Source organism: Nematostella vectensis, chromosome 4 (assembly GCF_932526225.1).
Source record: "Nematostella vectensis chromosome 4, jaNemVect1.1, whole genome shotgun sequence".
Classification (NCBI taxonomy): Eukaryota; Metazoa; Cnidaria; class Anthozoa; order Actiniaria; family Edwardsiidae; genus Nematostella; species Nematostella vectensis.
In genome coordinates, this window is record NC_064037.1 from 13,050,715 (window position 1) to 13,063,847 (window position 13,133).

General features: G+C 38.2%; 1 protein-coding gene across 2 annotated transcripts in view; it reads right to left on the reverse strand.

The window, feature by feature from the left end:
- Positions 1-455: 455 nt before the first annotated feature.
- The window catches only part of LOC116617545, a 30,150-nt gene continuing 17,472 nt past the window's right edge, over positions 456-13,133 (reverse strand). The window contains exons 17-32 of one of the 2 annotated variants that reach the window (XM_032380297.2): positions 9,846-9,917; positions 9,693-9,764; positions 9,546-9,614; positions 9,379-9,441; positions 8,850-8,924; positions 7,258-7,329; positions 7,086-7,157; positions 6,912-6,977; positions 5,547-5,618; positions 5,273-5,475; positions 4,787-4,930; positions 4,207-4,631; positions 2,804-4,130; positions 2,090-2,314; positions 1,620-1,802; positions 456-1,265 (exon numbers count right to left, since the gene is read on the reverse strand). In XM_032380297.2, coding sequence (XP_032236188.2) covers positions 1,087-1,265; positions 1,620-1,802; positions 2,090-2,314; positions 2,804-4,130; positions 4,207-4,631; positions 4,787-4,930; positions 5,273-5,475; positions 5,547-5,618; positions 6,912-6,977; positions 7,086-7,157; positions 7,258-7,329; positions 8,850-8,924; positions 9,379-9,441; positions 9,546-9,614; positions 9,693-9,764; positions 9,846-9,917 — 3,319 coding nt within the window. In that variant the 3' untranslated portion in view covers positions 456-1,086. Of the gene's footprint in view, positions 1,266-1,619; positions 1,803-2,089; positions 2,315-2,803; positions 4,131-4,206; positions 4,632-4,786; positions 4,931-5,272; positions 5,476-5,546; positions 5,619-6,911; positions 6,978-7,085; positions 7,158-7,257; positions 7,330-8,849; positions 8,925-9,378; positions 9,442-9,545; positions 9,618-9,692; positions 9,765-9,845; positions 9,918-13,133 lie in introns of both variants that reach the window. The other variant, XM_032380296.2, reaches the window with a different exon arrangement.

The window sequence follows — 13,133 nt, forward strand, 5'->3', positions numbered from 1 at the left end:
GGTAAAGGCATTAGCCCATCGACAAGCAAGTTCACAGATGAGCTATGATCAACACAGCCGGGACCTTCCCCCTTTGGAAGTTGGGGACAAAGTTAGAGTTCGTGTAAACAAAGATAAAGAATGGTGTAAAGCAGAAGTCCTGCCAAGGTCATATGTAGTTGAAGATGAGAAAGGACGTGTATTTCGAAGAAATCGAAGGCACATCATTTATGTCCCGAAGGACACACCCATGAATCCGAAGATGCCAGTGGCTCCCACATACATGAGTCCTCAACCTCAAGTGGTCGCTAGGAAAGCGCAGATCAATGAACCGCCAAGTCCATTGAAAGTACAGGAAGATCAGAGAGAAACAGAAGCACATTCACCCATCAGAACAAGAGCTGGTCGTGAAGTGAAGAAGCCACAAAGACTTATTGAACAATGTTAAGAACATTTTTTTGGTTTTTTTTTTTTTGAACATTTATTGAAGTTTTGAAAGGGGGGAGATGTTGTAATATGTATATTGCCCTCCTTGGGTTCCCTGTGGCCCCTGATGTTTGATTGGGACCCCCCGTAGGGGCTGGTTCCTCGTTGAAGTTCGGAGTTAGTTGTAATTTAGATTTTGAGAAATATTAGTTGAATTAAACCACGAATTGAAAGCATAATCGTGAGGATCTGAACTTATAACAATTTCCTTAACGAGTTGGAAAGGCTGTTCGTGTCGTGAGACACTCTAAATGACCTAAATAAAAATTATATCATAATTCTAATACACAATGTGCACTTATAGCATCAGCATCATTTTTGGTATCAATGTTTTATGATTTTAACGATGTGGTCTACAATATCTAACGCATTCATAATATGGACGATTATCAGTAACAAAATTAATGACATCTCATAAAGCAGCTTTGTCTTACAGCATGAACCCATAAACGAAAATGAAATTCAAATTCTCTTTATAGATCTCTTTATAATAATTAAGATGTTATTTTCAATACCCATGATGCCCTTCGAGAAACGACACATGATAAATTCACTAATCAAATACATACTCTTAATCTGAATAGGTGTGTGCGATGCAGTAGTAAGTAAAATTAGTTAAGATTAGAACTTGGTGACGCGCTTTTTCCTCTTGACTCTTTTTGCGTCCTCGTCCTGCTGTTCCTCTAAAATTTCCTCGTCCTCGTCTTCTCCATCGATCGGGTTGGTCTGCTCCACGACAGGTTCTTCCAACTCTACTTCAAGGATGCCCAAGTCGCCAACGGCTTCTTCCATTGAAAGTCCTGAAAATCATACACGAAGGCTGGTAAAGGATATCGGCTATATACATCAAATATCAAACCAATATTTTTCTCCATTGAGAGTCCTGAATATCATACACGAGGCTAGATAAAGGGATGTTGGCCATCTACATCAAATATCAAATTATCCATATGTTTGGTCTTTATAGGGCAAGGTTTTAAACTGAGTTCAGTTTATAAACTTAGATACCTAAGTATTAAGGCACAGCATTCAAGCATCCGTTTTAGCAAGCTTTATTCCCTCCTCCTCCCATCTTCCTACCCACAAAGAAATTAGCCAAGGCCCCTCCAGCAATTAACTAATTAATCAAATCACACAATTATTTAAAGATCTACCTCCAAAGTCTGGCCCACTCTGTATCTGGCTCTTCATTTTAAAGCCCTTATTATCTTCCAAACCGAATGCCTCTTCCTGCACCTCGCCTGCTGTCAGTAACATCGTGACACAGCAGCCCAAGGAACAGCGGGGATTCTTGTAGAACGACACGAACACGCGTCCAAATGACACCACGTATTTCACTGGGGAACCAAAAAAATAATATTATCTAAACACAACCCAAGAAGAAAATGACGATTATGATGACAAAATGTTTATTATAGTGATGATAAAAATAAGGAATGAAATGAAAAAGAATAAGGAGAAAAGAACATGAAAACATCGAAGAGAAAAATGTGGTAAGATGGCGTTACAATGACGATAAAGAACATCAAGATATCGAGTACGTAGCGGCAATAAGGACAACAAGAAAAAAAGATATAATATTTTGCATGGTCTTATATTTTTTGGCACTATCACCGTCGCTTACCTACAATCATTACAGTGGCAAGTACATTAGCAAACACAAGAAGCGCTGCAGTCAAAATCGAGTCAATGAACCTCTGATCAGCATCCAGCAGGGCGCCCTGGTCCACCTTGAGCATCGTACCGACGCAAGTGTTGGCGAACGTCACAATCAGAGACGTCAACTGCAGGGAGTGCTCGAATGAGTCGGGGATCGGCTTGAAGTATGCGTGGAGCATGGCATACGAACCTGAGGTAAAATACAAATCAAACAGGGATAAAGTATAAAATCATAAAGTAATAAACTAATGAAAAAAGATAAATTATAAAATATTAAACTAATCAGTCGGGGATCGGCCTAAAGTATGCATGGAGCTTTCCTTACGTGCCTGAGGTAAAATACAAATCAAACAAAGTATAAAAAAACGTATGAGTCGGGGATCGGCTTGAAGGAGCATTGGGAATTAGACAAGACGGCACTAAATGGATATATTTGACAGTTTGTAAAAACACGTAAACAACGCAAAGACCCTTCCTCTTCCAAGACCCTGTGGAGTGAGTAGTTGAATGTTTGAAGCATCTATCGACCTTTTATATGACGGGAATACCTTTGGGACAAGAACACTTTGAATTCCATCTTTCATATTCTTATGTTTGGATTTGTATCAGACATTTTGTATCAGACAAACTGAGCAAATCTTTCCAATATTACATCATTCACATTACCAAGCATGCGCACCTGACAGAATGGAAGCTACGCCAAGCGATAATCGTCCCTCAGCACCAATCAGTGCCAGAGCAGAGGACAGCGCCAGCTTTCTGCTCATCTCGATCACTTCCCAAAACCAGCACTCTTCGGCGTAATTCTCAAAAATGAAACTCATCCCTGCAATCAATGGCAAGGTAGAAGCGAACGAGCGCCCGGAACGACGCGTCTTACTAGCAGCAAATACTACTTCTGCAGCTCTGACAAACTTGCTGCTTGGCTTTGTGACCTTTTTCTTTTGGTCTTTATTCCTTGCATCTGCTCCGATGTCGTAGGACCCAAGTTGCAGCTGTTCTATAACATCCGCAGATGGCCTTTTCTCAGAATTATTTGTTGTGATTCCAGTACGTCGAGAGACGTACCTTTCTTCTTTCGTTTCATCAGACGGAATGACAAAAGCAGTTTGCTTTACGATCTTAGGGCGCATCGCTTTCATTTCTCTTTCTTTGAGACTACCACTTGAATCTTGTTGCTTCGTCTTCGAATGAGCCAGACGTTGAAGTTGGTGAGTAACTCGACTTACCACAGCTGCTGGGTCTTTCTCTTCTTCTTGGTCTGTGGCACGTGAGCGTGGTCTTCCAGAACCAGTCGTTTTAATGCTTTCCTTGTAGTGGTATTTCCATAGTACGAACGCCGTCAACAAAGGAATGCCAAGAGGGTAAAGCAACAGGATGTACACAAGATACATAAACGTGTTGTACTTTTCTGTGAAGCACTGAACTGAGTAATCCGCCTTGAGGAAAAATGAGCACTGTGTCCCGTCCATGTCTTGGCAAATCCTGTGACACGCCTGAGGAAGCATTTGCAGAATTGAAGAGCTTGTCTGTGGGTAAGTGATAAACAGGAAAAGAAACGTATTCCTGTAGCATACTTCCTTTGTAGCATCAAGGGCTGCCTTCTTTTCCCTAAGGCTGAAAGAGGTTTTTCTCTTCAGATAGATCTTTCTTATACCGTAGTAGATCCACACAATAGCAATTACTATTGCTGTCATCGAGCAGAAAACTATCAAAGTCCCGTATGCATCTGTCTTGAACCTTACATGAAAGCACTGAAGAGGCGCAATGCGCATGATGTTGAACTGAAGGAAGCTTGCATACTCGCTGAGCTTGATCAAAGCCGGGGGCCATTTGATGTACGAGAATGCGCTTAATGTACCTGAAGTGATCTGGTAAAAAGAGACGAGGATCTTCAGACGAGCAAGGATGATGTCGGTAAGAGATCTCTTGCCATTTGATGCTCGCTTTCGGCCCTTTGCGATCACCACTGCTATGATGCTCACGACAAGCACAAGACCTCCAACCTAAACATTAAGATAAACATGATCGCAGTCAGAAAAAAGCCTTACCAGTGCTAAAGATGTGACATTGTGTAGGTACCTGAACCAGGAGCCATGTTAGAGTAGGGCAGCGAGGGCAAGTTGTAAGGAACTGATAATGGCCATCCTCACAAACTGCACATAAAGGCCCCTTGTAACCAACGGCGCAGTTAGAGTCCAGACCCCCTAGACACGACTCTTCGCGCCGACACAGATGTGGCTGAGGGAAAGATCCATTAAATGTGGACAAATTTCTTGAGTACGTGTTGTTGAAGATTTGAAGCTGACTCGTGAAGTTGATGTATTGCTCCTTTTCCGCGTTTGATCTCCAGCTCCAGAAATAACCATTTTTTAAAGTCATAGATTCGTTGAAACAGACCGCACCAAATTCAGGACATGGAAGACACTCGTCAAACCGGTCTAGACGGTAATAGTTTGACTGGCATATGCATGCTCTGAACCCAGCAAAATCGTCGTTTTTTGTGCCTGGAAAAAGAAAACTGTCAGTTTATGATAGTTTCTCCTTGTTTTTTGTTCTCGTTTTCTACTTGCTTCCCAAATCTTTGAAGTTTTGGTGTTTTATGATATACTAACTTGACAAACATTTCTTTGTGATTTTAATGTAGTTAATAATATCAAACCTTCAGGGCATGGTAGACAGTCCCTCTCGGATGTTCCCGGGGCGGCCTTCAAGCTTACAAATGTTCCGTTTGGACACAGCTGACAGCCATTACCATACCCATGACGATCACCATAAAATGCTAACGAGTCCTGGTAGAACCCTCCTGTGAATACAATGTCGATGCAATTTCCTTCATAAACTATTAGCATCACTGTAGCAACAAAGGTATTAAAAGCTCTACATGGCCTGAAAGCTTCCACCATCTTATTAAATTGTTCGTTTCTTGATCTCATTTTTTTACGTTTTTTAGAAGGGCTCTCGTAAGTTTGTTTTGAGTCCTTTACATTTTAACTTGTACTCAAATGATGTTGTTGAGATGTTGTCTTCCGTGAATTATTCATAAATAAAAGTCGTCTCCCGCTAACTGTGCATTTACTAAATTCAAAGAAACATTTATGGGGGATGGAGGATACTCCATCCTTTTTATTAATTTATTGTGACTTACCTGCAGGGCATTCTCTGCAGTGGAACTGATGGCCGTCTCCGTATGTCAGGTCATACCCAATCATACACGGAGTGCAGGAAAGGGCCGTTCTATTGCATTTGAAGCCCGCGCTTTCAAATCCTTGGTACAGCCTATTAAGGCTTGACATATCCATATATAACATGTTTGTTATCGGCTCGGGTGGGCTTTCTTTTAGCGTGTCGCTGCAAAGAAAAAAGAAACAGCCTTAAGTTTCCCTCTTACGTCACAATGCTAAATAGTATGCAGCACTTACAACGTCAGACTAAAAAATGGAAGCCATGCCATCCTGCAACTAATAATCTTCAAATGTGTTTCGAGCAGATATCTGTAAAATGAAAACAAAGATAAAAATTTCAGTGAATAATGCATTCATGTTTTTAATCCCGCTAAGTCTAATATTTATTAACTTTTGCCAAATAATTACGAACTTTGTTTACCTTACATTTTCGTGGATAATACCAAACTTTTTTTTTTTCGCTTTGACAATGCTTTGTAATCATAAAAAAACAAAGATTACATTCTTTGAATTTTGACCAACAATTATCTGAAATAATTTAATTCAAATTGATGATGGGCCGTTTTCTCTTTACCCTCCTGCGAAGAGCTTTCTGTGTCGATCGTTTACTTTGCTCCATATCAACCTCTACTAAAATGAGTCCGGATTTCGCGTCCCCGAAATCGCCCAATCACGGCGAACCTTCTAGATTTCGGTGGCTAGATCAAGATTCCCCCTTCTTTTCATTTTCCTTTCGCGGACTCGAATCGGCTGAGCGTGTTGCCAGTTAAACATCACAGAGAAAAGCGACTTTCAAAATCTAGTTCAACACGCTGTTAGCGCTAAAGAACTATGAAGAGGTCTGTGACATTATTTACAACTTGAAGGTCGCAATAGTCTATGTTATATCTCTGATTGAATAAAACCCTGAATCAAACCGTCATACGCATTATTCAATCGTTTATGTCCGGAAAACATCTTGTATTGTTGAATATACACAAGCCATTTTGCAGCAAGAAAATGTTAGACATCAATAATATATCAATAAGAACTTAACTCTAACAAATCAGGCAAAAAAAAATTTCTGTCATAAAAGGATTATTTTTATTTAATTATTATTTGTCGTCTGTCGGTCGTCGACATTATTCCCAGTCTTGGAGGTGAGCGGTCCGGTATCTGGCTCCCTCACCTCACGCGAGAGCCAATCAGAGGGCGCTAAAATGAGTTATAAACAGTTTTCTTCTTTATTTTACGGATGCTTCTGGCCTGTTCTATTGAGAAATTGGCATTCCCCAAACCGATTACCCCGTAGGACAATATGACATTTTTCCCAGGTCATGACAACAGATCACTGATCAATTTTAATCAAGTCAATTCTAAGCTCGCCCGTCGCCATGGTTTTTTCCCAAGACTCTTGGCTGGGGGCCCTCCTGAAAACATTCCTGGAAATAAAACCAGCCAGGGGGTTCGCCCAGCCCTCCCCCCCTTCCAGCAGCCAAAATACAGTAAATGTATGGGACATTATCTCAAATACGGTAGAAAATGCTTTTTGGGCCCCCTCCTGTTAAAAATCCTGGCTATGCCGCTGCCAGTAAATCACCATCCGAAAAAGGTTATACTCACAAGTGTCTCAACCCCATCGGCAGTGCTCGATCAGCAATATAATTAATAGGATTGTGCGACAAATACCTATAAATACAAAGATACATGGATATGTTCGATCGTATTATCTAAAACAATTTTTATATAATAACACCAATTTTAAAATATTGTCTAAAATTTGCAAGTAATTCTTACAGAACTTGTAGTGAATAGGCTCCATAGAATGTAGCAGTCGTTATTCTTCGAATTTTGTTGTTGCTGAGTACACTTGATGAAAATAGTCATTTAAGTAAGTTAACATTGTATAAAGAGACATGAATATATGAAAAAAGACATATCAAGCTGGGTCAACATTTTCCATACTTACAGATATCGAAAGTAGAGAGAGTTTATGAATGTATAATCAGGTATTTCCTCGATGTTGTTGTAGGATGCCCATCTACATGAGAAATTTTAACATTACTAGCATTCCCCTGGTATAGGGGGAATGGGGCTACTACTTTTGAGGTTGCTCGGCGAACCGTGATGTTTGGCTTTACCTGTTTTGATGGTACTCCTTCCTCGTCCGTTTAAGGGTGTTGGGACATTTCTTGTCACTTAGCGATTCGGTTGTTAGGCGCGCGCGATTATCCGGGAACTTCACTTCACTTTCGGGAAAATCGAATGGCGGGAGAACAATTAACGCGCGCGCGACATTCCTAGCTTCGAAAAAAACGCCGAAACTTGCGAGAAAAACATAATAAAACAGCAAATACTGTAAAACAAAAATAGGCGAGTATGATTTTACACTTAAAGCACCTACATAGCAATCTGAAGTTCTTATTTGTGCAAGAAAAGAGTTGTTTAAATGCATATTTTACTTTTTAATAGCGAGAGAACAAAAGCGAGAGATAACAAAATTCTTTGACAACATTCGAATTTGTAACCAGGATTGATCGTGATTTTTTAGGCAATGAATATTCACCTAGCTGCCGTCTACAAAACTACGTATTGATTTTCCAAAATTTTAAAAATTAAAGGAAAAATTAAAATTGTGCAAAAAAATTTTAATATTTGGAAGAATCGAAAACGCCTACGTCACTTTGTAAGCACCCTCTTGAATAATGTTATAAAGCTATATTTATCATTGCAGTTACTTCAACAGCTAAGATTATAGAATTTTTATGTTGTGCACAAATTTTTGGTGGATTTATAACGTCTTGAAGTTTTCCTAGCAACGGCCCTCAGAAAAATGTCCCAACACCCTTAAACATGAACGCGCACTATAAAAGGGAAAAGCTGTCATTGGTCATTTGACTTCACTCAGTGCAGAGCTCCGTAGAGAGAGGCAAAAAAGCTATAGTAGAGCTCATGATTGGTCAATAACACATCATTGAAGTAAACACAGTCTATTTATTAGCCTTTTGTTATAACATAACGAAAAATTAGGGGGATAAGATAGGTTTCGAAGTGATGAATTTTGAAAATGTGTTATTTATTCGCGCGCGCACCTGACTGACGCCATTTCAAATGAGCGCGCGCACGCTGATTTGAATTTTATTTTTCAATTCAAACTAACGCGCGTTGTGTTTGATTTCTCAATGACAAGTTTCGCTCTTGTGTTTGTAGAGAATTGACTCCAAACACTTTCTCGAATATGCCTGACAGTTCTTTAACAATCTCTTGTATTTTACAGTTGTCGTAGTTTGTCGCGCGGCTTTACTTTTTGCTATGTTTTCTTTTGGCAGTTTCAGAGGTCCTAACTCAATGAAGTGTGAATGTGAATGACGACGACTTGCGCGAGAGCTTGCGAAAAACTACGACTCAGTCTACTCTTTACCTGGATGTACACTGGGTTCCCTGTTTTTATGTTTAGTTATTTGTAAACAAAAAATCTGTATGTGGAAGCCAAGGGTCAACAGTAGGGAAGGTTTTTTTATCGCTTTGCTAAGACATAAAAAAGTCCATAAGAGTACTCACAAGGCTTCTAGATTCCATCCAAATGACCTTATCATTGAGCGGTCAAGCGACACAAGTTGGTTCTGGTGAATCAGCCTACAGTACATTCAAAACATGTGAAAAATCATTTTGTCGCTGTATAACAGCCGAATCTAAAGTGTTTACGACCTGAAATAATCAATAAATTATCATCAACAGTCTCAAATTCTCAACAACTTTGCTCGGGCTTCCATGGTCCTATGCAGTGATCGTTTTCGATTTAGCTATCCCTTATTAGGTGTCTCACGCTAATGGATCATCCTATCAAATAAAATCTCAACCACACTAAGAGATGTGCTTTTTTTAAAAGTAAACAATTTGACAAGATCTGTATACTTAAAGGAGTTAATTAATTAATAAATAAAAAAGGTAAATATTGAACTGCACTCTTTTTTAAAAGAACGTATAATTTTCAGTTTCGGCAAGGCCGTTCTATGTTTTTTGAGCATTTCTAGGCTGAAAATGTACTTAACGATGTTCTGAGTGTTTATTCGTAGGTACTTGTACTTACAGCAACTTAATACTTCTGCTACCACTCATCTGAATACTCGAGAGATTATTCATTCCCAGGAACCTAAAAAAGTAAGTCTATTTTACTTAATTCACATTATTTTTTAACGGTATTTTGTGACAGAATATTAATTCCCAGTTGCAACCCTTTCATGGTAACAAACTTACACAATTTTAAGGCTTGGCTTGTTTTGAAAAATTTTACTTGGCACTTTGCTTAGTTTGTTCCTGGGGAAACTTCTGAAAAAAAAAAAGCATATTATCGAGGAATAAGACTGGTACATCCATGAAATGAAATTTTTCATCTGCACTTACATAATTTGTAGGCTATTTAAGCCATCAGTTAAATTCTCCGGTAAGCTTGTAATCAAGTTATTCTCGAATATTCTGAAAAAAGAAACATTGTAATTGACAAGAATAGCATCATTGAAAACAACATCATTAAGGTAAATAATCGTGCAAGGTTACATTTCAACTAGGCGTCGGCAGTTCCTGAAGATCGCATTTGGTAGGTGTGTGAGACGATTTCCAGCCAGATATCTATAAGAATAATATATAGATTTAGGCACATCTTAAGAATGGATTTTTAACGAGATTAAAAATAACTAAGTTTATTACAGCAATATATGTAGTTACAAATTGTATTGGCCCCACCAAATGGATCCAGCCAGACATGACGAAAAAACATGACATGAAGCTTCAAATAAGCCCATTTCACATCTAATAAGGAGGAAAATTTCTCTAAGTACTTAGTCAGTAATAGCAAACAAAATATCAAATGCGACTTTTTTTTAAATTGATGCGACTTTTTGTAAAGTGTCATTGAAATTTGAGCTTTTTACGTCACTGAGTCGCAAGAATGATCAAGGAAAAAATATCTTAAATAGCCAAAATCTGGGTATGTGCATTTCAGTCTCACGTTATTTGTATTTTGAAAATCATTCTGGAATACAAGGAACCGATGGCCATTGTAAGAAATTGTGTCTTCCTTTTCTATCTAGAATTGCGTTTTTTCCAGGTTTTTCCGTCATGTCATCCAGCCATCATGCAATAATATAAATTATGTAGAACATTAAAGTTAACAAACAATTCCTGGTGTGAAAATGGCTATCAAAATTGCCAAGAGTTTAATGGTAAATTCTTATGTCCTTCATAAAAGTTCCATAATGAATATTTTTTTAAATACAAACAATATTCTGACAAGCTTTGCCCTTGTGAAGATTTTGTAATGAATGTAAGAGCATTCAAAAAATATATGTCAGACAGTTTAGTAGTTTTTGTTTAGTAGTTTTTGTTTCAGAAATAATGTGTGGAAATTATAATCCACAAATATATCTCCTTTCATGCATTACATACATATTGGTGGCTCCACCCTTTACCACATAGTGGCCTCTTGCTGGTGGCCTACTCCAACATGAATGCAATTGAGAAAAACAGATTGACTTTGGATAGTCATCATTGACTGGGCTTAATGCTAACTTCTAATTCCAAACCCAACCAGTTCATGAATCTATGTTTAGGGTAGAAAGGAAAAGCAGGAGAAGCAAAGTATATCAATTGCATAAAAAATAGTCGACGAAGAGAGGAAAAAAGAAGAAATTGACTCCACTTGAAAGGTTTGATTAAAATAATAACTGTTTTCTTTACAGATTTATTATTATTGAAAAAGCACAAGGTTGTTGCTCGAAGTTCTAATGATGCACATTTGTAATGTACATGTGTACTAAAGCTACATTCTTATACAAGCTTTGTCCTTGTGAAGAACAAGTAATGGGTGTAACAGCATTCCAAAGATAGAATAGTATAGTTGGGCACAGTTTAGATGCCATACTAAAGTTTTCCTGTACCAATTAGTGGTGATTTATCATCCCCATGGAAATTAAAATATGCAAATATACATCCAGTAATGCATTATATTTTGGTGCAACCACCATTTTGGTGGCCTGCTGTTTTCAAGAACCCTGGATCCAGCCATTGTATACTTCAAATCGACTTCAAAATAAATGCAATGGGAAACAGACTGACTTGAAAAGCAAATCCTAAAAAGAATATATCAGTGAAAGTGCTAAATTAAAATTCCTAATCCCAAACCAAATCTGTTCATTTATTTATTTTTGGTGTAGAAGGGAAATAGCAAAGAGCGTCAATTGTATAAAAAATAGTCAACAGGGAGAGGAAAAAAAGGAACAAATGACTCTTCTTGAAATGTTTAATAAGAAAATATAACATTGATGCTATAATAAAATTCAGTACTTTCTTATAATTCCCCTTTGACTCTTAGACTTGTCCCTCATTGGACCACTGGGTGCAAATTAAAATTGAAAAAAGCCTTCCATCATCTTGTAAAACACAATCAGGGGAATAGATAACCATGTTTTGCAGATTATATGAAGTGTAAGGAAGGCAAACTCTCTCTCTCTCTTTATAACTTGTATCATATGGTTTAACATATACAAAAACGTTTTGAGAAATGTAAACATCTCACTTCTGATGGCAAGTCATCTCAAATATACAGTTATTTTCCTGAGGGGCAGGGCCATTCGACTGTAGTTTGTTTAATAATAATAATAATAATAATTTAATATAGCATTATAAAAATCTCAATGCTTTACAAACATCCTACTCTATTCTACTTATATTTCTAATGGTTAAAAACTAATCAATTGTTGTAGTGCTTACAAAATAAGTACGTCTTTAAAGACGATTTAAATTTGCTGAGACAGTCGGTGTTTCTAATGTGTAGGGGGAGGGAGTTCCATAATTTAGCTGCAAAGTTTGAAAAAGATCTGTCCCCATAAGTTTTTGTTCGTGATTTAGGAATGACGAGAAGGTTCTTGTTAGCAGATCTAAGGGATCGAGATGGCGTATACGGTGTTAAGAGTTCAGTGATATATTCAGGAGCCTGGTTGTGGAGAGCTTTATGTGTGATTGTAAGAATTTTAAAGTCTATTCTAGAAGCAACAGGTAGCCAGTGAAGTTCCTTAAGAATGGGTGTAATGGCGTCCCTCTTCTTAGCACCAACGATTAGTCTTGCGGCAGAGTTCTGAACACGCTGTAGTTTGGCTATTTCTTTTTCTTGGAGTCCAGACAGAAGACTATTGCAGGCATCTAGTTTTGAAGTTATGAAAGCATGAATGAGCTGCTCACAGTTATTGCGGTCAAGGTATTTCCGTATTCTGCCAATGTTCCTTATAGAATGGTAGGCTGATTTGCAGATGCTGTTGACATGTTTTGTCATAGATAAACTCGAATCGATGATTACTCCGAGGTCGCGTGCTGCCTGAGCTGGTTTGATGAAATGTCCATCAACGTCGATTCCGATGGGTGGGGGCTTTTATTACAGTTAGGTTAAAGTCGAATCCCCCACCCTTTCCCGAGAACATGGGTGTGTAGGTTTTAAATGACTAGTGCATAAGAACTCCCTAACTGTTATCTTCAAGACATGGTTTTCAATTGTTGTGTCTTGTTGTGTCAACACAATCAAGAATAGAGATAGAACGAAGAATATCAAAATAAGGTGTTTTGCTCATATTTGATTATTTGTATGTACACACGCATTCTTAAAGTAAACAAAAAGAAAAAAAGTCCGTCCGTTTCTTTTTTAATGTAAATTCAACTAAAAAATAGCAAGGAGCAAGAGACCATGATATAAGAGAACGAATCCCCGTGGCCCATAATGTCGTCCATGAAAACTATTTTTGCGCGAGCTTGTCAATCATAGCATCCATACATGGTTCGTCGCGCCATATTTGGTTA